This window comes from Meles meles, chromosome 19 (assembly GCF_922984935.1).
Source record: "Meles meles chromosome 19, mMelMel3.1 paternal haplotype, whole genome shotgun sequence".
NCBI classification, from domain to species: Eukaryota; Metazoa; Chordata; class Mammalia; order Carnivora; family Mustelidae; genus Meles; species Meles meles.
In genome coordinates, this window is record NC_060084.1 from 26,826,371 (window position 1) to 26,850,150 (window position 23,780).

Sequence of the window (23,780 nt, forward strand, 5' to 3'; positions counted from 1 at the left end):
CACTTTGGTGTCCAGAATCTTTACAGGACCTTCCTCCTGTGGCCACAGGTGACCGACTGCCCACAGAGCTCATCTGTTTCCAACTTTTCCAGGTCGAGTGAAACGAGCTGATTTCAAGTTCCCCAAACCACACTGTTAGGTGTGACCAGACCCCACCCTGAACAAAGACTTGTTTGGGGCAGAATGTTCCAAAGCTTTAGAGATGACCTCCCAGAAGCTGAGGGCAAAGGCCAGACCTCTCTTTGGGCAACTATAAATTCCTTACTACGCCAGGGCAAAGCATTCAAACCTTAAATTTGAGGAAAAAGAAATACAAATGGCAATAAGCTTAAGAAGAAACTCAGCCCCACTAGCTAATGCCGAAGGAAATGCCAATGTTAACAATGAGACTTTTTTTTTCAATGCTCATCACACATATCATAGGTGGGGCAAATAGTTAAACTTCCTCTTCCTCCCACTTCCAAAAGTGGGCATCTTTTGGAGTATCTATAAAAACATGACAGTATGTATAAAAAAAACATGCAAATACTCTTCAGTCCAGTGGTTCTGCTTTGAACACTGGTTCCACAGATAATCTCACATGCGAGCTACCATATGTAAATAAGAAGGCTTATATAATATTACCAGTAATGAGAAACTATTGGAACTCACCTATCAGTTGAGAGGAAGGGATAGGAGATTAGGTAGAAGCCACTCTATCAAGTATTACACAACATGTAAAAAGGCAGCCTTCGTGTGAAATTGAAATGTCCAAGCTGTTAAATACAAGTCAAGTTTCAGTATATATAGTATAATCTTATTTTTTGGTAAAAAAAAAAGTTTTTTTTTTTTTTGAAATTACTTACAAAGCAAGTCTCTACATTTCTCCATGTCATGTGGTAGTGAGGGAAGAAAAGATACGCCAGGAGGGGTGCCTGGCTGGCTCAGTCAGAAGAGCAAATTCTTCTCTATCTCAATCTTGTTAAGTTTGAGCCCCACCTTGGGTGTAAAGGTTACTTAAGAAAAAAAAAAAAGGAAAAAAAAGATAAGCTAGGCTACTCAAACTCTTCTCAGTGATTAGCTACAAGGTGAGGAAAGAGCAGAAGGGAAGCTGAGAACAAAGCTGCCCCCCCTCCCCGCACCCCCCTCCAGGGGAGGGGGATGTGTGACAGTCCTCCAGGAAACTTCCAACTCTCTTAATGTTAATGCTTTGCTACAGTGAAAAACAACCTTAACTTAATAGCAAGGCCTCCAGTATCCTGGGGGTCTTCTTTAGCATATGAAAGTCTTTTTTTTATTTTTTTATTTTTAAGGATTTTATTTATTTGTTAGAGAGAGAGATGATCACAAGTAGGCGGGGAAGGGGAAGCAGGCTCCCCACTGAGCAGAGAGCCCGATGCAGGGGCTCCATCCTAGGACCCTGAGATCATGACCTGAGCTAAAGGCAGAGCCTTAACCCACTGAGCCACCCAGGCACCCCTAAAGTCTTTTTTTTTTTTTTTTTTAGTATTTAATTTAACTTCTTTGGCACAGATTGAGAGAGAGAGAGAAAGAGAGAGAGAGAGAGAGAGAGAGAGAGGCGGGCACAAGCAGGGGGAGTGGCAGGGAGAGGGAGAGGGTGACGAAGGCTCCCCCACGAAGAGGGAGCCTGATGTGGGGCCTCATCCCAGGATCCTAGGATCAGGACCCAAGCTGGAGGTAGCTGGTCAACAGACTGAGCCACCCAGGCGCCCCTATGAAAGTCCTTTTGGACACCTCCCCTTTTCCTCACCTCCCCCAATTCTCAAGTATATAATCAGTCACCCCTCACAACCCCAGGGGAGCAGATCTTTCTGCCTTCAGGTCCTGTCCCTGTGGTTTCATAAAATCACCTTTTTGCACCAAAGACATTTCAAGAATTCTTTCTTGGCTGTTTCATCCTGACCTCATCAATATTCCAAAACTACATCAAAGGTACAGGTTTGGAGATGTGTGTGTATGATGTGCAATGAAATCAATTAATGAATTAATTATGCAATTAAAGAAATTGAACCAACCCCACTGCACTGAGCATAGGGCCAGTTGGAAAAGTGTTTAATCGATAGTTGCTGCTTATAATCAATATTGCCCAGAGCTGGTTTCCGGAAGCTGGTTATTGACTGAGCCCCAGGGAAAACTTTATGAATTTTTAAAAATTGTAACTCAAAAGATATAATTGCCCTTCAAGGGTCGTTTTTTTGTTTTTTGTTTTGTTTTTTTGTTTTTTTTAAATAAGCCACCCCATTACCAAGTGTTTAAAAACCAGGTGATCTGGGCCCTGGCTCCCACCTGAACCTCATCTCTCCCCAATTCCTTCAGCTCATAACCTTCTGTCCTTCCTCAAAGACCCCTGTCTTTCCCACCTCAGGGCCTTTGCACATATGGTGGCTTTCTCTGCCTGATTCCTATTCATCCTTCAGGTCTCTGTTTAAATGTTTATACTTTCCCTGACAACCCCCAAACCTCAACTATTCTTTCCCATGGGGCCCTGCTCTTTTCCTGAAGTAATGTTATCACAATTGATAGTTATCAATTTATCTGCAGGCTCACAGCCCTGTCCTCAGGGTCCAGAACATCCAAGTAAAGGTTAAACATCTGCTCAGTGCCTGAATCCCCACTGCCTCTCCAGCATGCTCCCATCCTACCTTTATAAAATGGAGGAGAACTGAGACAAAGCCATGTGTTCTGTGTGGAGATGGCTGGCTCAGACCCCAGAGAGGGGGACAAGCCTGGGAAAGGACAGGCATTCCTGGACTCCTTCCCAGTTCTCTTTTTCCCCCACCGCATCCCAGAACTTCTAAGGCGCCAGTGGAGACTCTGGGTGGGTGGCAGGTTCCAGCTTGGAGACAGGTTCCTTCCCACTTTTTCTGACTAAGGGCGAGAGCGAAGCTGGTCTGGAAGAAAATGTCAAAGTAAAAAACAATGCAGTAATTGACTCTTGCTTGCTGCCCTTTGAAAGGAATGAAAGTGGGATTAGCCAAAAAAACAAAATCTAAACCAAAACCAAAACAAAAACACTCTACTGTTTTAGACTCTGCCTCGGAAACAATCATCTTACTGTTTTCTGTGTCATAATAAAATTAAAGGTTTACCCAAGAGCTTTGTTCTTCTGCACTTGGCCTTGTGCAGTGTACCGGGAGGCTGGTCTCTGGGTTTGCAGCTACCAAGAAGCACCGCTCATTTCAAGTGTCCACGGCCCGTGGGGTGGGGAGGAGGGTCTCAGGGGCCTTGTGGCGAAGGGGTCGAACATCCAGGGTAGGTGAAGGGCTCAGTCATCATCCACCAGTGATATTTTCATCAGATATTGGCCATCAGATCTTGTCACTCTCCTGTTAGAAACCCACGAGGCCTTAGAATAAAATGTTAACCTCTCTCCGCCATTACTGAGTAGGCAGAAAGATAACTACCCAAATGTCTCAGACCCTATCCCCGGAATCTGTACATTTTACTGTATAAAGAAAAAAGGGTCTTTGCAGATTAAATTAAGGTTCTTGAGGTGGGAGGTCATCCTGGATTACCTGGGTGGCCCTTAATCCAATAAAGGCTGTCTTTACAAGGGGGGCCAAGAGAGATTTGATCCATACAGAAGAGGAGTAGTCAATGTGACCCTTGAGGCAGAGATTCAGGAGATGAGGTCACAGGTCAAGGAGTGCCAGAAGCAACCACCAGGAACTGGAAAAGCAAGAAACAGATTCTCCTCTAGAGCCTTCAGAGGAAGACCGGTCCTGCTGACACCTTGATTTTGGCTAACTGAAACTGATTTCAGCTTTCAGACCTCTAGAACTATATGGGAATACATTTCTGGGTAGGTTTTGTTGTTGTTATTGTTTGTTTTTGTTTTCTTTTTAAAGATACCACAGTCAGGTGGCAGCCATAGGAAACTAATAGGACCATCATCTAAATAGCCCTCTGGGAACTGGTCCCTGCCTACCTGCTGGGTCTCCCACCTTGCTCACGTTACCCCCACCCCACCAATGATCCTCAAACTGTCTGGCTTCCTCCAGCTCCAGGGCCTTTGCACTTACTGAGTTCTTCCCAAAGCCCGCCCTACTGATACTTCAGCTCTCTGCCTAAATGTCACCTCTCTGAGAGGTCTTCTCTGACCAGTGTATCTAAGAATTGCCTCCTGGCCATCTCCGTCACATCTATTTTATTGTGGTCACAGCATTCGTCACCGACGTTTTTCCTTCCCAGTCTATCACTTGTCATACTCAGTAGAAAGTGGGACCGGAGAAGCCTTGCCTGGCTTGTACCTGCTGTATCCCCAGGGACTAGGACAGGGTCTGACATATAGTGGAGGTTCTGCAAACACTGGTTGATAAATTATCTGTGCAAGCCTTTATGGCCTGAGGGGTGTGTGTGTGTGTGCGCGCGCGCACGCGCATGTTTCAGGGTGCAGGTGCAGTAATGAGACCATAACTCCAACATCATCTCCCATCTTGTGAATGTCCCTCACGCATGCCCTTGTCACGTTGTGCCAGGAGCTTCTGTGAAGTGAGGTCCTTTCATATCCCTATATTACAGACGAGGAAGCTGCGACTCAATGATCTTCTAAGTTACTGCTTAGTATGTTCAGAAGTGGAAACCATGTAAATTGAGTCACGGGCAGCCTGGGTCAACTCAGACCCTCACCTCCTGGGTGCCAGGGCCCATCTCCCAGGACTCCTGCAGAGATGCGGATCACGCTGTGAGGAGAAACTTCAGAGAGGCCCCTAGAGGCATCCAGGAGTGGCATCCAGGAGAGGCCTGGGAGTACTGCGCTCCCCCAGCCCCGCTTACCTACGGCTTGGAAGTGACCGGCTGGCAGGGGGCGGAGTATCGGTGAAAGCCGCACCGACGCTGAGGGAGATTCCCAGGAGGTGGCTTTCCTTGGGAGAGAAAAGTGCGGCTCTCCAGGCTGGCTGTGGCGGAGCCGTCTCACTGACCGCGGCCTCAGTTGCCCCATCTGGAAAGTGGACGCGGCCATGAACGGCTCTAGGCGGAGCCGCCTGGCGGCGAGCGGAGGGTTAAAGGGGCGGGTCCCGCGGTGGGGGCGGGGCCGGGGCTCGGCCGCACCTGGCGGCTGGCGACTCCCCGCCCCGACGCCGCGCGTCGCGCCGGGAGCCGCTTCGGGAGCGGGAGCCCCCGGGAAGGAGCGGCTCGGCAGCCGGCACCCACCGCGGGGAGGGGCGGCGGTGGCGGCCGGAGAGACGTCGGGAAGCGAGCGGAACCGCCATGGCCGAGTTCCCGTCGAAAGTGAGCACGCGAACCAGTAGCCCCGCGCAGGGCGCCGGCGCCTCCGTCTCCGCGCTGCGCCCGGACCTGGGCTTCGTGCGCTCCAGCCTCGGTGCGCTCATGCTGCTGCAGCTGGTGAGCGCGCGCGGGGCCGCGGGGTCCGGCTGCGGGGCGGCGGGGCCGGGAGGGCTCGGGGCTGCCTCCTTTGCTCCCAGTACTCCCTCACCTTAGGCTCCGACGCGCCGCGACGCGCCTGTCCCCCGGGCGCCTCCAGGACGCACGCCCCGGAGAGCACCCTCAGCCCTCTCACCTCGAGACGTCCCTGTTGCGGTCCCCGCGAGCACCCGTGTTCACAGTGCCCACACGCGCGCACCCCATCGTCCCGCGAGGTGGTCACTGGAGGCCAGCCAAAGGAGCGCTCACAGACGCACAGTCACTGCGCCCAGTTCGCTGTCTCCCAGCCTCTCTGTCTCAGTCTCTGTCTCTCTCTGCCAGGGAAATGCCCCCAGCCCTCCAGGACACCCAGCCTGAGTGAAGCAAAGTCCATTCGGCCGAGCCCCGGACGCTCCTTTTCTAAGCGAGAGGGCACCTCGGTTCCGGCGCGTACCTTTAGGCGCGGCCCTTGGCCTCTAGCGCGGGGACCGGGCTTTTCTGGCTTCCACTGGTTGCCCCACCGGGTTCCAGCCGGTTTGGCCGGCCCCAGGGGGCCGAGATACCGCGCCCAGCGCCGGCGGGAGGGATTTGTGGGAAGCCGAGGAATTTGCAAGGTTCCTATGTCTCCCAGACCCTGTGCAGATCCCAGCAGAGTCGGACTGATGGGAACACACCTCTCCCCACACACTAGTTTCAGGCCTGGCGGTTTTCTCTTTCTTCCCACGGTACCCTCTGGTGGGTCAGGAAGCCGGGTGGCTGCCCCTGTGGGAGACGTGCCCAGCAACTGAGGGTCCAGAGGACTAAGGTGGAACTGGAGGTGGGCCAGGATCCATTTTCTTTTAGGGCATGTACGTCGTCCCCCTCCTGCCTGATCCTGGTTTGTATGGAAGGCTGAGAGGCTGGGTAGTCTGACACATGGCGCCCCTCCCCCTCCCCGGCACCTGCCTCCACCTAGGTCAGTGCTAGCTCTGTTTCAGGGTTTCACAGATCTCTCTCTGGCCCCTCAGGCCCCGCACCAGCCTCAGACTCTCTTGTAAGGGTTTAAAATGTAGAGTCTTGATCCCCACCCGCTGGAAAAAATGTGGAATTGGAATTTCAGGAAGTGCAGCCCAGAAATCTACATTTGTAATCTTCTCCCAGAGTTGTTTTGGAGATTCTCAGGGTGGGTAAGAGGTCCCATGGGGCCTGATTTAAATTGGCAGGTTTGCATGTTGCACTCCAGGACCATTGAGAAGGTGGCAGGGAGCGGGAAAGGAGCCTCAGGCCCTGGGCTGAAGGGGCAGAGGAGAGGCAGATGAATTTGGAGTCCAGGGAGGATCCTGGAGGAGAGGGAACCTTAGACTTCACTGAACTCTGGCAGAGGAAGGGAGAGGGTGTTCAGAGTTGGGGGGCGGGGGCTGCTGTGCTAGCCAGGGTTTGGGGATGGACTAGGGGAAAGGAAGTTGGGGGGGATCGGGTTGGTACAGCTAGAGTTGAAGCCCTTGTTTCTGAGGTGGTCAGAAGCTGAGGGCCTTGAGTGCCACAGGGAGAGATAGGGAGAGAGCTCTGCTGGGCTCTGGGGGTGGGGGGTGGTTTCATGGAGCCCTAGGCTTAGCTCCTGCTTGGTGGGACCTGAGCATGGGCTGCTTTCGCATTTGAACAGTGAGAACTGGAGTTGAGAGTAAGAGGGCCCTGCTGTGCCCTTTGGGACCTGGGTAGATCCCTTGGGAAGAGGCTGCCATTTCTGATTTGGCTGTTCCTGTGGGCCTAGCAGCCCAGTCCTGAATATTCACGTCCCATTGCACAGATATCAACCCTGGGTCTACACAGGGTGTGCGACTTGCTGGGAGGCCTTGCTTAGGTGTCCAGACACTGAGGGACTGGGTGTGAGTGAGGTGGCCTTCCTTTGCCCCCCTCCCCCTGCAGTGCTTTTGGGGCTGGGGTGGGGGGATAAGGGTCTCCTATTAGACTTCTGAAGACCTGCACCTTTTAGTGCCTTAACCAACCTACCTGTGGGAGAAGCTGCTTTCTGAGCTGTTTCTCTGGCCACAGACAGTTCCAGTGGACAGCTTCCTAGTTTCCTAGGGGTCTTTACCCCAACAGGCACCACCATCTGCTGAGAAGCATTAAAGCTCCCACCAGTCAGGTGTGAACTAGGCTCTGGGTTCCTTGGCAAGGGCTTTATATACACCATTCTCCCCTTTTTATAGGTGAGGAAACCGAGACTCAGAGGTCAGTTCTTTGCCCAAGGTCTAAGAGTGATAGAACTGGTATCTAAGCCCTGTGTGGGCTGACTTTTCTGGCCCATGCTCTTAATCACCACACTCAGCTGTGCTCCCACAGGGTACAGGGTGTGGTGCTTTTGAGGGTGTGATGGAGTGGTCGACCCTTCCAACCCCCCAAAGACTCAGCATCTGCTTACTCTTGGTCTGAGGGAGGTGCCCAGAGGATGAGCTTTCCTAAAAGGGATCAGGGAAGGCTGCACGGAGGAGGCAGTAAATGGGAAGATGAAAGCTAATTCTCCTTTGTTTCTCAAAGGATGTGGTGGGAGGAGGGAGGTGGGGTGGGCAGAGAGCTCCCAGCTTCTTGGGAAGGAAATGCGCTCTTTGTCTGGTATTAAAATGGGTCCTGAAGAACCAACTTCAGTGTTAACTGATTTATCACCCCCCCCCCCCACCATCTGCTTCCAGAAAGAACATTAAGTGGAATGTGATACTCAGCTACATACAACAGGAGTTAAAGTCATATATTTCTAAAAGTTCGTCTTGTGTGCGTAGGAGGGGAAGGGATTGATTTGAGACCCAAAAGGGATCATTGTACCAGGAATCTATAGCAAGTTTAAGGCTGTTGATTCTTTGTCGAGTTTCCTAGCAGCCTAGGCAAAAAGGGAAACATGATGAATTTATGCAGATAAGCATCTAAAAAGCAAGCAGGCAAGTTTGAGCTAGAGACAACTCATTTGGTCATAAAATCTGGAGGTTTTGGGGTGCCTGGGTGGCTCAGTGGGTTAAAGCCTCTGTCTTAGGTTCAGGTCATGATGCCAGCATCCTGGGAGCCCTGAGAGCCTGCTTCTCCTCTCTCTCTGCCTGACTCTCTGCCTACTTGTGATCTCTCTGTCAAATAAATAAATAAAATCTTAAAAAAAAAATAAGAAAAAAATCTAGAGGTTTTGATGTTGCAGGGGTGTGGCTAGGGGGTGGAAGGAATCTTGTGCAAGGTGTCGTTAACTGACCGTACAGCTCTGGGGAGAAGGATTATCTTATCGGGGCTTACTGATGAGCAGAGTGAGGAACATGTATATAAAGTCACACAGGGTAGAGTGGCAGTCAGAATTTGCACTCACATACAAAGCAGGGCTTCTAGCTATGCTTCCTGTTTTGTTTTTATTTTTTTGGTAGGGGGTACAGATTCCTGGGGTGCTTTGGAGGGGAAGGAAGGGAGACCTCCTTCAGGGAGGGAGATTTATCCAGGGCCAGGGCCACTAGGGAAGGCTTCCTGACAGAAAGTGGGCTCTGAAGGGTTTAGTTATAAGGAAGGGAGTAGTAAGAAGGAGGTTCCAAACAGATGATCCTTAGAATAGCTTGCCCAAAAGCCCTGCAGTCAGAAGGCATCCCTGAGGCCTCGGGCATAGAAGCCCATATAAGTGGGCCAATCAGTGTTTGGCACATTCTGTCCTTTTTTGCTGGACCTCTTGGAATTGGAGGTGGCTACATCATTTCCGTTTTTGAACAAAATATCAGAAGCTTCATCCACCACTAGATCACAGTGACCCGCGGGTGATGCAGAGAGTATTGGTGGGAGCACTGGCCTGAAAGCAGAGAACCTTGGGTTCAGATCCTGGCTGCCCCTTCCTGGCTGTGTGATCTTGCACCTTCCCTAATACCCTAGAGCTTCTGTTTTCCTTATTGGTAAAATAGTGACTATGGAATAGTGAGGAATGTGGAATATGGTGCTGTAAAGGGCTTAGTGCCGCATGTGTTGGAATGAAGGGCAGTTAGGATTCACAGAGCCGTAGAATCATAGGGTTCTTCATGCTTGCTCCCAGAGGTCCCGGGAGCTTACATGCTTCCAGGGACGGGGAGCTCAGTCTCTCTCAAGGCTGCCAGCACTGTCCTTGTGCATTTGGGAGTATTAGAAGGTTCTTCCTTGCCGTAATCCTGGCTCTGTCCCCAGTCCCAGCAGGCACTTCACCTTCCTCTCCCGGTGGGGGTCAGGGCAAGGCCTGCAAGTCCCCTCTGTCCTCCAACAAGAGGCTGCCCAGAGGAGATTGTGGGGGTTTCTGAGGTGTGAGCAGAGCTCGGTCTTGTTGGAAGTGCAGTGCTGGGGCCTCCCAGGGTGTTCTTTAGCCCTGAGCTATATGGGTTCAGTCTCCTGGATACATCATGCCAGGCCCTGCAAGCTTGCTGGTCCACCTCCTTTGCCCAGAGGAAACCAGTGCTTGGTCTTGTTATCTCCACCCACACGCCCCACTGGTTGTGGCCTGGAGGGAGTTGAGTGTTTGGAATAAATATGTGAACACATTCTCCTTACAAAATGAAAACCTTTTACAGATAAGGCCAAAGTTATTCTTGGATTGCTTGCCCATCTCCCCAAGGGGACCCCTGTAGGGAGTTGCCAGTTCTTTTTCCTGTGCATTGTGAAAAATGGGGATGGTTTTATGCCCTCTCCTTTGTTCAGTAAGTTGCTTTTCTTACACCCAGGGCACCTGAGATCCCTTCTGTTATGGTCCCTCCCTGTTTACCGATTTAGGGCATGTCCTGGTGTCATTCGGTGTTCATGTAGTCCTTTCTCTACTGATGCGCGCATTTTATTTTATTTTTATTTTTTTTATTTATTTTTTTTTTAAAGATTTTTTATTTATTTATTTGACAGAGAGAGATCACAAGTAGATAGAGAGGCAGGCAGAGAGAGAGAGGGAAGCAGGCTCCCCGCTGAGCAGAGAGCCCGATGCGGGACTCGATCCCAGGACCCTGAGATCATGACCTGAGCCGAAGGCAGCGGCTTAACCCACTGAGCCACCCAGGCGCCCCTGATGCGCGCATTTTAAAAAATTGTATTCCTTGAGAAAATCACACAGGCACACAGCAGAACAGTCCAACAATACAAAGGGTAATTAATGTGAGTGTCATCTCTCTCCTACTGGACCAGTCCTGGACCAGTCCCCCGAGGTAGCCGCCTGCAGGAAGGCAGCATTCTACGCTGAGTGTGTGCATTTTTCTGCACGTGACCCCTGTCCTCACTTTAAAAACCACAGATGGGAACACTCTGTGCGTGTGCCCTGCGGTGCTTTTCCCCCTTGACAGCACGTACTGTGCTGGGTGTTTTCTTTCTCTAATCCTTCCTGTTCTGAGTTTCTTTAATAGGTAATATATTTACTATGGTTCAGAATGAAACGAGCTGGGAAAGAGCAGGCTGAAAAATCTTTGTCCCTTCCAGTTAGAGTCGCCCCACCCGTGCCTGCCCTGGTTTCCCAGGTTCCATTTCAGGCTTTTGACAGAGGCACACACTTGGCGGGAGAGTCCCACCTCTCCCCACTTTACCCAAGGAATACAGTCTTTCCATGCACATCCTTCTGTGTCTGCTCCTTTTTCATGTAGAAAATGTCTTGTGGTCTGCTCTTCGTGCATGGAGCGTGATGGCTGGCTTAGGGCTTTGCAGGGGTCCATTACGTGCTGCCTTGACTCGTGGGGCCCACCCCTTTGTGGACAGACACCTGGGGTTCCCACTCCTGCTGTTTTGCACCCTGTTGCAGTGAATGAGCACACACAAGCCACTGAGCGCATCTGTCCAGTACATTTCCAGAAGCGGGACTGCTGGCCACAGGCCTGAGTGTTCGTGATTTTGATAGAGCTTGTCAAACCCCTCTGGAGGGGTCACCAGCCTGGTGAATCAGGACCTGCGCCCCTCCCATCACTGATCACTCGGGGTAGTAGCGTTTTCTAGTTCTCTAATGAGTGAGGTTGGCCTTGGAAAAACGAGTTGGAGAGCTGTTTGTATTTGTCGTCTGTTTGTCCTCTTTCTCCATTCTGTGGAGTCTTAAGTCTGTCTTACCAGTTATTAGGACCTCCAGATGATTTGCAAATATTTTTTTCCTAGTGTTGTTTTTGACTTTGCTCATGGTGTTTTTTTATACCACATGGACTTGTGTTTCTTTCTTTCTTTTTTTTTTTTTAAAGATTTTATTCATTTATTTGACAGAAAGAGAGGTCACAAATAGGCAGAGAGGCAGGCAGAGAGAGGGGGAAACAGGCTCCCCACTGAGCAGAGAGTCCAATGCGGGGCTCGATCCCAGAACCCTGGAATCATGACCCGAGCCGAAGACAGAGGCTTAACCCACTGAGGCACCCAGGTGCCACTGTTGTTGCTTTTTTAAAAATTTCTCATCAGCATTCTATTTATTTATTTTTAAATATTTTTAAAAATTTATTTTGTCAGGGAGAGAGAGCACAAACAGGGGGAAGCCGGCTCTCCGCTGAGCAGAGAGGCTGATGCGGGACTTGATCCTAGTACCGTAGGGTCATGACCTGAACCCAAGCAGATGCTTAACTGATTGAGCCACACTGGTGCGCCTTATTTATTTTTTAACTGAAACATAGTTGACACATACTGTTATAGTAAATTATGACACGTGTACAGTGGCGTATTTTGCAGTTAGTGAAAAGATAACATCTTACCCCTCGGAGAAAACAGGAGGGCAGCTCTCTGTAATGATGGACAGTCTCCAGGCTGTATAGTTAAGTGGAAAAGGCAAGGTGCAAAACTGTGTGTGTAGAATACTATTGTGTGTATGGGAGGAAGAGAGAATATATAGAGACGCACCTGTTTAAAGAGGGGGTGCGTGCGTGCGTGCGTGCGTGCACAGTCCCTGGAAAGATACCTAAGAGGCCCCTCTTGTTTGCCCCTGGGGAAGAAACTGAGTATCAGGGGAGGAGGGAAACGTGCTAAAAATGCCATTTTGTTACGTGCCATGTCCTACAGATTACCTATTTCAAAAATAAATGAAATACCTTCTATAAAAATCTTCCAAATACATAAAAATACAGAGTAAAAATACAGTACAGGTAGTTTGTGCTTGTGGCAGAACTGCGAAGGCGGCCCTTGAGGGCCCCTCAGGCCCTGACTGGGGAAGACACTCTCCCATGAATACACAGTAGCAACCATGGCCTTGAATTCAGGCCTGGGTGCCCTTGGGTAGTTTCTTAACCAGGTGTACATGGAAAGAGGCTGTGGGGCACCTGGGTGGCTCAGTGGGTTAAAGCCTCTGCCTTTGGCTCAGGTCATGATCCCAGGGTCCTGGGATCGAGCCCGGCATCAGGCTCCCCGCATTGGGCTCTCAGCTCAGCGGAGAGCCTGCTGCCTCCTCTCTCTTCTCTCTCTCTCTGCCTGCTTGTGATCTGTCAAATAAATAAATAAAGTCTTAAAAAAAAAAAAAGAGGCTGAGGATGGTGGGTGGACGCTGTTCCGTACCTGTGGCAGGGTCAGGTGTTGGTCGCTCCTTGACAGCTGGTGAGTGGTTGGTGCTGGAACTCAGTGAGGACCAGGCCCCAATTTCCTGCTCATTGACGGTCTCAGGGAGCCACAGGGCGCTGCCCTGGTCCCCATGGCTACTGGGAATCTGCATAGTGGGCAGAGAGGGGTGAGCTGGTTTTTTTGGTAGCCCAGTGAGCCCGGCCCTGGATATTAAGGGCCCTTTGCTGTTGGTCTGGGTTGGCCTGTCCTGTTTGCCCAGGTGGGAGAGGCCAAATGACAGCTTTGGAGTGAAGGGAAGGCTGAGAAAAGTGAAACCTGTGAACCCCGGTGGTGGAGCTGGGAGGCGGCCCCCAGGACTCCCGAGTGCTGGGATGTACAGCGCGGGGATTCCAGAGAGCCGTCTCCTTGCCCCCCCACATACCCCAGCCCGCCACCTCTACACAGGGAGGGGCTGGCGTGTGGGTGTGTTGTAGCTAGTCCAGGCGCCCCGGAGCCTCTGTCCCCTGCGCCTTTGTCTCTCATGACACAATGGGTGGCTTTTGTCCCCATAAAGTCCCTTTCACTGTGGGAAGAAGGGTCAGGGCAGGGGTGGAGGCTGGGCCTGGCCAGGCCAAGTTCAGAGTGTCCTCAGCTGCCCAGATGTGTCCCTGTGAGGGGGAACCCCAGAAGGGCTCACGTCGCCCCCGGCTCCCAGTTTCCTGGATAGTGTAGTGGAGAGAAGGGAGTTCTGGCAGCTTTTGGGTGGGGCCCCATCCTCACATTATCTCCAAAACCTTTGGATTCATTGCCAACTGTTTAAAAAGCTGAAGATTTCACATAGGAATTCAGATTTCTAGTGTGTCTTGGGATATTGGAAGTCTTGGCTGCCCCAGGCTGCATTCCCCTGACGCCAGCAGGTTGCTCTCGGCTCCGCACTTCCCACCTGGACAGCCTTGGCCATTTCTGTGACCTGCCTGCCTTGGCTGAGTTTGAGTCCCCAGTGTCTGCATCCAGCCTCTGAAGTGCTGCCACTCCTTGAGGCACCCCACTCTGGGAGGTAAGCCCCTCTCTACTCCCTCCCAGAGATCCCAACGGCCCTCATACCACACCCCACCACTACAGCTGTTGACGTTTTCCTTCACAGCATTTTACCTGCAGTGACACCCCTGTGAGGTGACCAGGATGGGTGCACCTGCTCAATCCTCTCACATGTCAGATAAAGAAACATCAGAAAGTTTGGGTAACTTTCCCAAGGTCATACAGCAAATCCACAAGGGTCTGACCCAGCTCAGGAAGTGGAGAGGGATAAGAAGAGTGACTGTCTTTGGGCGCTAGAAGACTTAGCTTAGTGCTGGGGCTGGTGGGGTCCCTCCAGTACCAGGGGGAGAGGGCTTTGGGCCCCGCTGGGGGAGGTGTGTAGTTGGAGGAGTGTCAGGCCCAGGCTGAAGGGAGCCTTGGAGAGCACTAAGTGGAACCTCCCTGCCCCCATTGTCCTGAGGGGCATACTGAGGTCTGAGGATGAAGGGTTCTCCCCAGAACCCCTCAGCCTATGAGGAACAGAAGGAGTGCGCTTCCAGGAGGCATTCTAGGGCGGGGCAGGGCTCCCCTTCTGGGGCCTGCCCTTCAGATAAGCCCGGCTGCCTTATCTGAGAGACAGGTGGGGCCCACACTGGCATGGGACCCTGAGCTGCCAGGCACCAGGCCTGGTGTTTAAGTTTAGATATGTTCTTTATCTCAGTGAGGCCTCACACCCCTGGGAACTGCACACACAATTACTTCTACCTCAGGAATATGGGCAGAGAATGGATTGGAAAACCCACAGTCCAGCCTCTCAGCTTGATAATGACAGTAGAACATGTTGATCTAAGTCCCTTACATTTATTACTTTCTTTAATCTCAGAACTAACCCCTGAGGTAGGTACATTTGGAGGATGAGGAAACTAAGGCACAGAGAGGTCCAGCAACTTGCCCTGGGTCACACAGCTGGTAAGTTGGCAGGGCCAGAGCCTGAACCCCCTCCATCAGAACTGATGTCAGTATCACAGGTCAGATGGCGACATCTGTCAGCTGTCAAAGAGTAGCTAAAAAAGACGTGTTGGGGGGCGCCTGGGTGGCTCAGTGGGTTAAGCCGCTGCCTTCGGCTCAGGTCATGATCTCAGGGTCCTGGGATCGAGTCCCACATCGGGCTCTCTGCTTGGTGGGGAGCCTGCTTCCCTCTCTCTCTCTCTGCCTGCCTCTCTGCCTACTTGTGATCTCTCTCGCTGTCAAATAAATAAATAAATAAAATCTTTAAAAAAAAAAAAAAAAAAAAAAGACGTGTTGGTTTCCTGGGCTTCCATCACAAAAATACCATAAACTGGGCGGCTTCAGACAACAGAAATCTATTGTCTCTCAGTCCTGGAGGCTAGAAGTTCAAAATCGAGCTATTGACATAGTTGGTTCCTTCTGGAGACTCTGAAGGAGAATCTGGTCCGTGCCTCTCTCCTGGCCAATCCTTGCTGTTCCCGCTGCTCACAAGTAACCTTCCCAGTGAGATCTTTCTTGGCCTCTTATCTGAAATTGCAAATGACCCCACTGCCCGTTCCTCCTCAGCTGCATTTTTCCCATAGCTTGTGGCTTGCTTACCTTACCCTTACCCTGTGGCTTGCTTGTCCACATTCACCGATGCACTGGGCTTTTATCTGGGTCCCCTCCGTAGAGTGGGAGCTCTGGGAGAGCAGGTGTTTTGTCTGTTTGGCTCACATAGTAGTAGGTGCTTGATAGATACTTGTTGAATGAATAGTCCCAGAGAGGGGCACCCGAGCTGCAAGGCGACTATCCTGGACAGAGGGGCCTGGGTCACACCCTGGAGACAGGCGGCCCTCCTTTGCTCTCTACCCTTGGCTACCTACTCCTGTCCCCTTCCCTCTGAAAAGTGGGGTTTACTCTTGTCCAGTAGACCACAGGACAAGTCCTCTGGCCCATTCTTCCAGCTACAGGAGGGGTCCTTGGCCAGAGGGGGATGAGGCCATCAGGCTAGCAGAGGGGTTGGCAAACGTGGGGCCTCCCTGTCCTGAGTGGGGTCTCCCTGGGGCCCCACTGGGGCTGGGGTGCGCCATTCAGATTCCTGGGGCTGGGGGAGAGTGGACGGGAAAAACCAGTCTCTCTGGTTCCAAGGGAAGAGTGGACCTTTCCTTGTTTGAGGGCAGAAACCGAGGCAGCTCCCAGGGCACAGGGCCAGGTTGGCAAAGCCAGGAGGAACCCCAGAAATTCCCGCTGCTTATCCGGCGGCTTCATCTCTCAGAGGCTGTGCTTGCTGATCTGGAAACCAGGGCTGGGCTTGGAGGGCAGGGCAGAGCCAGGGGACAGCTCAGGTGTCCTCATCTTTCACATGTTACTAAGTAACTCTCAGTAGCCTGGGTTCCAGAGAAGGTCAGAGCTGGGTTCAAATCCTGCCCTGCCCTACCTCTAACCCTGGGGGCAACCATGGGCAGCCGCAGATATTTTCCTCCAAGTTTCTGTTTGAAAAATGGGGGAAATACATAGTACACACCAATGAGGGGGTCATGAGGAAACTGTGAAGCAAACAGGGAGTGGCTTACCTGAGGCCTGGCACGGTCCCGAAGGGCGTTCAGTGATCTCTGCGGCCAAACCAAGGAGTAATACCAGTAAGTGGTAGGTACACGTTAGGGTGAAGCCAAATTGGTCTTCTCTTGATTTTCAGTTCAGCGCATTTTCTGACTTCCTTTTCTGGTGGTTGGAGCAGGCAGCACATTGGCCGGGGGGCCCATCAGGACCCCGCTTGAAGTGGAAGGATGATTGTCTCTGACGAGTCTGGTTCTTACTTGGGAGGGTCCTGCAACGATCGCTGTGTGTGTGTGTGGGGGGGGGTTCTCCTTCAGAGCAGTGGCCTCACCCAGCTCTGGGGGCTCTTGGCTGCTCTCATATGTTCTTCTCAGGCAGGGTGCCTGAGGATGGGTGGTAAAAGCTGGGGGTGCTGTGCTGAGACACCCCAGCTCTGGGTCCTCACCGGTAACCGCTCTGTCCCTCACTTGGGTGCCTGCAGGCAAGGCCCTGCTGCCTTCCTCACCCCCAAATTGGGCCACCCAGGCCGCTGCCAACCCATCTCTGGTGGGTGGAGGGGGGCAAGGCCAGGAGCACATCACTCATTCACCCCTGCTTCCTGTGCTGGGCAGGTTTCTGACCCCCATTTCATGGATAAGGAAACCGAGGCTCGTTAGTTCTGCACACAGATCTACTGACCAGCTACCTCCGGGCCCTGGAGATACAGCAGTGACCAAGCTCAGACTCCTCATGGGACCTGCATTCTGGTGGGGAGACTGGAGTTTTCCCCCCGGAGCTGCACAGAGAGGGAAAGGAGCTTGCCCAGGGTCCAACAGCATGGGCAGGATTAAAGCCCAGCTGTTGGCTCCCAGGCCCCAGGGCTTCACCTCCCACTGGGAGGAAAAGTCAACCACACCCTTCCCCGCCCTCTTGGGCAGGAGGGGCAGGACGGGGAGAAAGGAGCATTGTCCTACAGATTCTGGACTCAGCTAAGGTCATTCCTGTCCTGACCCCTCACATGTAGGGGAATGGGTATGAAACATGCCTTCGGTCCTTGGCGGGGCGCGGGCGCGGGAGCGCGCAGCAGGTTCTCAGTGCTGGGTGTGCTCGCTGGTAAGCACCAACTCTCCAGGGGGCTGGTATAGGAGCTTTTGGCTAAGGAGCCTTTTTGTTTCCAGAACCAGCAGCCAGAGATGGATTTGGCCCTTGAGCCATTCTCTCTGATCCGTCTGATGGTTAGCTCATTCTCCAGCTGTGGCAGGGTCCCCGTGAGCCTTGCTGCCACAATGCCTGGATGCCATCCAAGAAAGAAGAGAGACAGTTGTCTTGGTGTATCTTTGTCAGCAAGGGAGCCTTTCTCCAGAGCCCCCCATTAGACCCTCCCTGCCTCAGAGCTAGCGCTGAATCATGCCTAGTTCCAGAGATTGCAGAGCGTGCCCTTGTGGAGAAGGGAGGGTGCCTCAGCCTCGGGGATCTCGGGCTGCAAGGAAGGTGGTGAAAGCCGTGGAGGAAGCCAGGATGGCTCCCTGAGAGGTTTGCTGACTGTCTGGATGCAGCTGTGAGACAGTCATTGTCCTGCCCTCAGGGAACTCAAAAGTCAGGGGAAGGAAACAGAATCCGGTCCTGGGTGGTAGGTGCCTGGGGGGCCAGGAGGGCACAAAAGAAGTGTTCTAGAAGCCAGACTGGAGGACCAGTCTCATTTCAACTGAGATCTGAAAGGAGTTACCAGGCAAGGGTAACTCCCTTTACCTGGTAAGCACTAGGAGCCAAATAAATATTTCTTTGACTAAATGAGAAATGGGTCCTGCAGAGCGAGCCCTATGGCCTCCGGCCAGAGTGTTGGGGACTCTGGGGGACTCTTGGCCCTATCTCATCCCTCCAGGTGCTGGGGCTGCTGGTGTGGGCCCTGATTGCCGACACCCCATACCACCTGTACCCGGCCTACGGCTGGGTCATGTTCGTGGCTGTCTTCCTCTGGCTGGTGACAATCGTCTTCTTCATCCTCTACCTGTTTCAGCTGCACATGAAAATGTACATGGTGCCCTGGCCGCTGGTGGTGAGTCCGGGTGGGAGCACGGTGGGGCGGGAGGGTTGCCTCAAGGCTGACCCCTCTGCCTCTGGGAGCAGCTGTGACAGAGGCACCTTCCCTGCCTGAGATGCGGCTGGTGGGGGTTGGCCCTCAGCCAGCTGTAGAGCTGAGTGGGGGAAGGAGGATGGATGGCCACAAATTCAGGAGGACCTAGACTTGGCTTTCTTCAGGGAAGGGAGAAGTGAGGGGCTCTCTCTCTCGCTCGCTCTCTCTATTTTTTTTTTAAGATACTATTTGTTTATTTGAGAGAGAGAGCACAAGCTGGAGGAGCAGCAGGCAGAGGGAGAGGGACAGAGTGAAGCAGCCTCCCCGCTGAGCAGGCAGCCCAACATGGGGCTCAATCCCAAGATCCTGGGATCATGATCTGAGCCAAAGGCAGATGCTTAACCACTGTGCCGCCCAGGTGTCCCTGTGAGGGCTCTTGAATGGAGAGCCCCCTGCATTTGGAATCTTGAAAGTGTTTTTCTGTTTTGTGGGGGCAGTTGGGATTTGAACCTGTGTTTCAGGAGGTCCATCACACTCTCCCAACCCTCAGCCAAACTATCAGAATTACCCAGAATAAGGCCCCAACAGCCCGGGAGAGGGTGGCCTCCCTGCTTTGTCCAGGTCAGTCTTCTCAGGACACAGAGCTGAGAGCAGCCATAGGAAGTTCCCCGGCCAGTCACAGAAAGCTTGCTGGGCTTTTTTCTCTGACCTGGAAAACCCCTGCAGCTGGGGTCTCAGGCTTTCAGTGAGGCGCGAGGCAAGAGAGGCACATGATTGTAAGACAAGCAAGGCTGGGACTAGGCGGCATTGTGTGGAATTCAATGACTGTTTAAACTGAGGAAACGTGAGTCATCCTCAAGACAGAACGGGTTTGTTAGATCTTGACATCACTGGCAGGAGCCAGGCAGTGTTTGTGGTGGCCGCTGGGCTTGCAGAGAAGATCCTGGGATGAGGAGGGGACGGCTGGACTTCCTGGCTAGGGTCCAGTCCCGGTCATGGCCATGTCCTAGGAGAAAGAAATCTCCCAAGATGGCGGGGACCTCAGTGTCTCTGAGCACAGATCAGGGGCTCCGGCCACAGCTCTTGTTGGAAAGACACTCCTTTCCTGGGCCAAGATAGCGGGGCAGTGTCTCTTTGGCTGCTGGGCCTATTGGCAGATAAGGCTTGGCTGCATCTGGAGACAACTGGATTGGGATTGTCAAACTGGCATTTTCTGGGATGGGGACTACAAGCCCCCTACCGGGCCTGGGCAAGGTGAGTGAGTGATGTAGGTTGAGGAGGGGTCCTGGAGAACCTGTACGGGTCTGTCTGTAGGGAGCCAGCTCCTACTGTTAGTGGGAGTGCGGGCCCCTTGGTACCAAATCTTGATATTTTAAGATTGAAAGTTTTATATGAGCTCTTTGGGTTTTCATATGAAATCTCATTTTAGGGGCACCTGGGTGGCTCAGTTGGTTAAGCATCTCCCTTCAACTCAGGTCATGATCTTGGGGTTCTGGAATCGAGCACCATGTCGGGCTCCCTGCTTCTCCCTCTCTTCCCTGCTCATGCGTTCTCTCACTATCTCTTTATCTCTCTCTCTCTTTCTCTCAGATAAATAAAATCTTTAAAAAAAAGCTTTAAAAAAATCTCATTTTAGATTTAAAAAAAAATCTATAGGTTGAACCAAATGTGCCTGAGGGCCACCAGTTTGCAATCTCTGCTAAGACTGTTTATGGGCTCCAGGGACCAAAGTGTTGGGGAAATGGGACTCGGGCCTGAATGTCAGCCGAACGTCCCTTCTGTCAGTCAGCCCCAGAATCCTGCTGGGTCCTCACCCTGGCATTTGACATGGCGGCCTTGAGTCTAGGATGTGGCCAAAAGGCAGACAGAGATTCCCCCATGGTGGGGCAGAGAGGGATGGGAGGTCTTCCAGGGCCAGCCTTAGGACCAAGGCCCACAGTGCCATGAGTGGGGGCCAAGCTTGCATGGAAGAACATGGCCCTGGAATTCTTCAGCTAGTGCTCTCAGAGATGGCCTTGGTTTGGTCTCCTGCCATTGGGAATGGAGTTTGCCTTGTGGGGCTGTCACTGCCCCTCCCCTGACCAGATCACTTCAGGCCTTCCCATCATTTCCCCTCCCCTCTCAGCCTTACGTGTGTTTATGCTCCCCGCTTGGATGGCCTATGGGTTGACCCCATGTGGACTGCCACCCTGAGGAGTATAGTGGAAAGACCCATGTATCTGTCCCCATCCTTGAGCCCCAGCCCCTGTTCTGGATATTAAAGGAGTGTGCCAGGGGGAACCGAAAGAGTCTGCCATCTTAAGCCTGTTTTCCCCTCCCCCCACCCCCTAGTTAATGATATTCAACGTGGGCGCCACTGTTCTCTACATCACGGCCTTCATCACCTGCTCTGCCGCTGTGGAGCCGACGTCCCTGAAGGGTACCCGGCCGTATAACCAGCGTGCGGCAGCCTCTGTGAGTATGCGTCCTTGGGGGCGCCCTTGGCAGTGATGGGGGAGGGGCGGGTCAAACCAAGTCTGTGCCTCTGGGCTTCCACCACCTCCTGGTCTGAGGCCAGCATCTGCCACCTCCACAGGACCTCCTTCTCAGGAGGGGCTCAGGGACGTGGAGGTTTGTCCTCCACAGTTAGCAGTAAACCTCAAGGAACTGCAACACGAAAATACTCTCAATGGTAAATGGGAGTTTGGGGTTCACTGTTGAACTTTTCTGGCATGCAGGTGCTTCGTACTGATTTACAGTCCGTGTGCCCCCTTGGAGAATCTGTTAAAAACTGCCCACCCTTCTTAAAAAGGGTGCACACAAACCCTTTTGGTTTAAACCATTTGGGGGGATTTACAGATCTCTCAGGAAGCCCCGACTTGGGCTCCATATCAAGCAGCCAGTGACATACCAGCGACCCTGTCCACCCCTGTCACACTTCAGTCCACGGGGCCCTGTGCAGTCATTACCTCACAGGACCCATTGACTTCCACAGTGAGGGACTACCAGTTCCTCTGGACAGACAAGGAAACTGAGGCTCAGTGAAATGAACACGCCAAGGTTCAGTTCAGGGCTGGGCAGGAGCAAGACCAGGACATGGGTTTCCTCAGCTTCAGAATGTGGCCGCAGGGGCCAGTGTAGTCCACCTATGAACTGATGGCGAGAATTCCTTGGATACTTTTTTTTTTTTTTTTTTAAGATTTTACTTAAATCTTTTTTTTTTTTAAGATTTTACTTATTTGACACAGAGAGTCAGGGGGAGCAGCAGGCAAAGGGAGAGGGAGAAGCAGGCTCTCTGCTGAGCAGGGAGCCCATGATGCAGGTCTCAATCCCAGGACTCTGGGATCATGACCAGAGCCGAAGACAGAGGCTTAACCCACTGAGCCACTTAGGTACCCCTCTTGGGTACTTTTTGAACATTGTCTTTTTTTTTAAATATTTTATTTATTTATTTGACAGAGATCACAAGTAGACAGAGAGATAGGCAGGGGGGATGGGTGGGAACCAGGCTCCCTGCTGAGCAGAGAGCCCGATGTGGGGCTCGATCCCAGGACCCTGGGATCATGACCTGAGCTGAAGACAGAGGCTTTAACCCACTGAGCCACCCAGGCCCCCTGAACATTGTCTTTTTAAAACTAAATTCCTGATGTGTGTCTGAAGGAGCTCCTACCCTTCAGTCACTCTCAGCATACTGTCCAGTTGCCCATGTCACAGTCTGACCTATCTTGCTGCGTGGTTAGCCATAGTTTCTCCCACAAGAATGCAATCTCGCCAACCCTACAAACACTTGGGAAGTGAGTATGTGGCTAATTAGAGTTGGGGTGGCTGCCAGAGCAGCTTCTTCTAGTTAAGTGGGGAGCACTACTCCAGGTTTTACTGTATGTGCCTTTCTGAGGCTGTCTGGTGCTCGTATCTGTCCCCCCTGACCCCCCCTCCCCATTGCCACACTACACACCAATTCAGCTTTGGTGTCTTCTTCCTCTTCCAGTTCTTTTCGTGTTTAGTGATGATTGCCTACGGAGTGAGCGCTTTCTTCAGCTTCCAGGCCTGGCGGGGAGTGGGCAGCAATGCAGCCACCAGTCAGATGGCTGGGGGCTACGCCTAGACCAGCCTAGACCACGCGTGCCATGGCCCCCTTGGGGCCGTTGGCTGCAGCCGGGTCCCAGCGTGGGGCGGCCCGCAAGCCTGAGGCCTGAGCCCTCTGTGGAGTCGGCCTGGAAGGGACTACGCTTGCTCTGCTCTGCTCATCAGACTCCCAAGGAATCAGGATCGTTCCTCTGGTTTGGCCCAAGTCAGCACGCACAGGGGCTGGAAGGAGGCCAATGGCTGGGACCGCCTGCCCATCCTCCATATGTAGTGGAAGGCGACGGGGGATACAGGCCTCTCAGTGTCTCTGCTTTGTCTTTAGAAAACCTCAGTGTCCCAGGCTGGGGCCCAGACTTCTCACCAACACTAAGTACACTAACAAGGACTCCAGACCTGCAGCCCCTGACCTTCCGTAGAATAAGCCTAACAAGCCATGTGTATTTATCTTAGTTTTTGTTCTGGGACTGCAGAGCAAGTTTTTGAAACTGGTCTGGGTCCTTAAAACATAGGGGTTTTTTTGTTACTGTTTTGGGGTTTTTTTTCTAAGTAAGGCTTGAACTCACAACCCTGAGATTGAGACCTGAGCTGAGATCAAGAGTTGGCCACTTAACCGAGTGAGCCACCCAGGTGCGCCCCTCCCCCAAACCAAAGGCTCCTTCGAGGGAGACCTTTGCAGAAAGAGGGGTATCATTTCTGATGGCACAGTCTTCCTTTCCTGCATTTCAAACGTAGGAGTGATTTCAAACAATCCGTTGGAAGCAACTTCTCAGTGATGAAATACCCAGCCAGCCTTCCCTCCCTCTCTCCAACCCTTGTTTGTAACACTCCCTTGGGGAAAAGCTAACCATGCCAACTGCTTCCCTGACACTGTTGATGAGGCACGGGGGACGTGAAGGAGGGAGGGAATCAAGACCTTGCCTGGTAAGTTGTCCTGTGCTTGGTGACCTTGTTCTTTGGGACTTTTGGGTTTTTGTTTTTTTTTACAAAAATAAAGATGGAAGAACTTATTTGGAAAAGGTGTGGGTAATCCTGGTTGCAGATGCTTATAAATTCTGGGAAGGTGCAGGGAAGGGTTGCAGTGAGAGGTTCCAAATACCTGGAGTGGGCAAGTCCAGTTCTGGAGTCACTCAGCAGCACCCGTGACGTCCTTTACTAGAGGTGGCCTGACCCACTTCCTACCTGCCTGGCCATGTGTCCTGACAGGTTGAACATACCTTTTGCTCTCCCAAGGGTCTCAGTTGAACACTGAATCATGACTCTAGCTTTAGGCTTCTTAGGTCATCTCGCTGGACTCAACTTCGCCCTC

At 52.2% G+C, this 23,780-nt stretch overlaps 1 protein-coding gene and 2 long non-coding RNA genes across 3 annotated transcripts; 1 reads left to right on the forward strand and 2 right to left on the reverse strand.

Annotated features, from left to right (window-relative positions):
- Positions 1–1,697: 1,697 nt before the first annotated feature.
- LOC123931667 lies at positions 1,698–14,755 on the reverse strand. The gene is made up of 3 exons (XR_006816286.1): positions 14,742–14,755; positions 13,475–13,484; positions 1,698–2,642 (listed from the first exon to the last, which is right to left on the reverse strand). It is a non-coding gene; the product is annotated as an uncharacterized LOC123931667 (long non-coding RNA).
- Positions 2,649–6,701, reverse strand: LOC123931666. The gene is made up of 4 exons (XR_006816285.1): positions 5,522–6,701; positions 4,777–4,942; positions 3,090–3,326; positions 2,649–2,891 (listed from the first exon to the last, which is right to left on the reverse strand). It is a non-coding gene; the product is annotated as an uncharacterized LOC123931666 (long non-coding RNA).
- Positions 5,062–23,108, forward strand: LOC123931664 (plasmolipin). The gene is made up of 4 exons (XM_045989092.1): positions 5,062–5,346; positions 18,218–18,391; positions 20,741–20,863; positions 22,377–23,108. The coding sequence occupies exons 1-4, from the start codon at positions 5,212–5,214 to the stop codon at positions 22,491–22,493; spliced, it is 549 nt and encodes a 182-aa protein (XP_045845048.1). The 5' UTR covers positions 5,062–5,211; the 3' UTR covers positions 22,494–23,108.
- The last annotated feature ends 672 nt before the right edge of the window (positions 23,109–23,780 follow it).

What these genes read in the sequence shown, in the direction of transcription:
- LOC123931664 (XM_045989092.1), top strand. Translation starts at nt 5,212, where the DNA reads ATGGCCGAGTTCCCGTCGAAAGTGAGCACGCGAACCAGTAGCCCCGCG. An exon ending in TGGTGCCCTGGCCGCTGGTG is followed by an intron (nt 18,392 to 20,740) that starts GTGAGTCCGGGT and finishes CCCACCCCCTAG; the next exon opens with TTAATGATATTCAACGTGGG. An exon ending in ACCAGCGTGCGGCAGCCTCT is followed by an intron (nt 20,864 to 22,376) that starts GTGAGTATGCGT and finishes TTCCTCTTCCAG; the next exon opens with TTCTTTTCGTGTTTAGTGAT.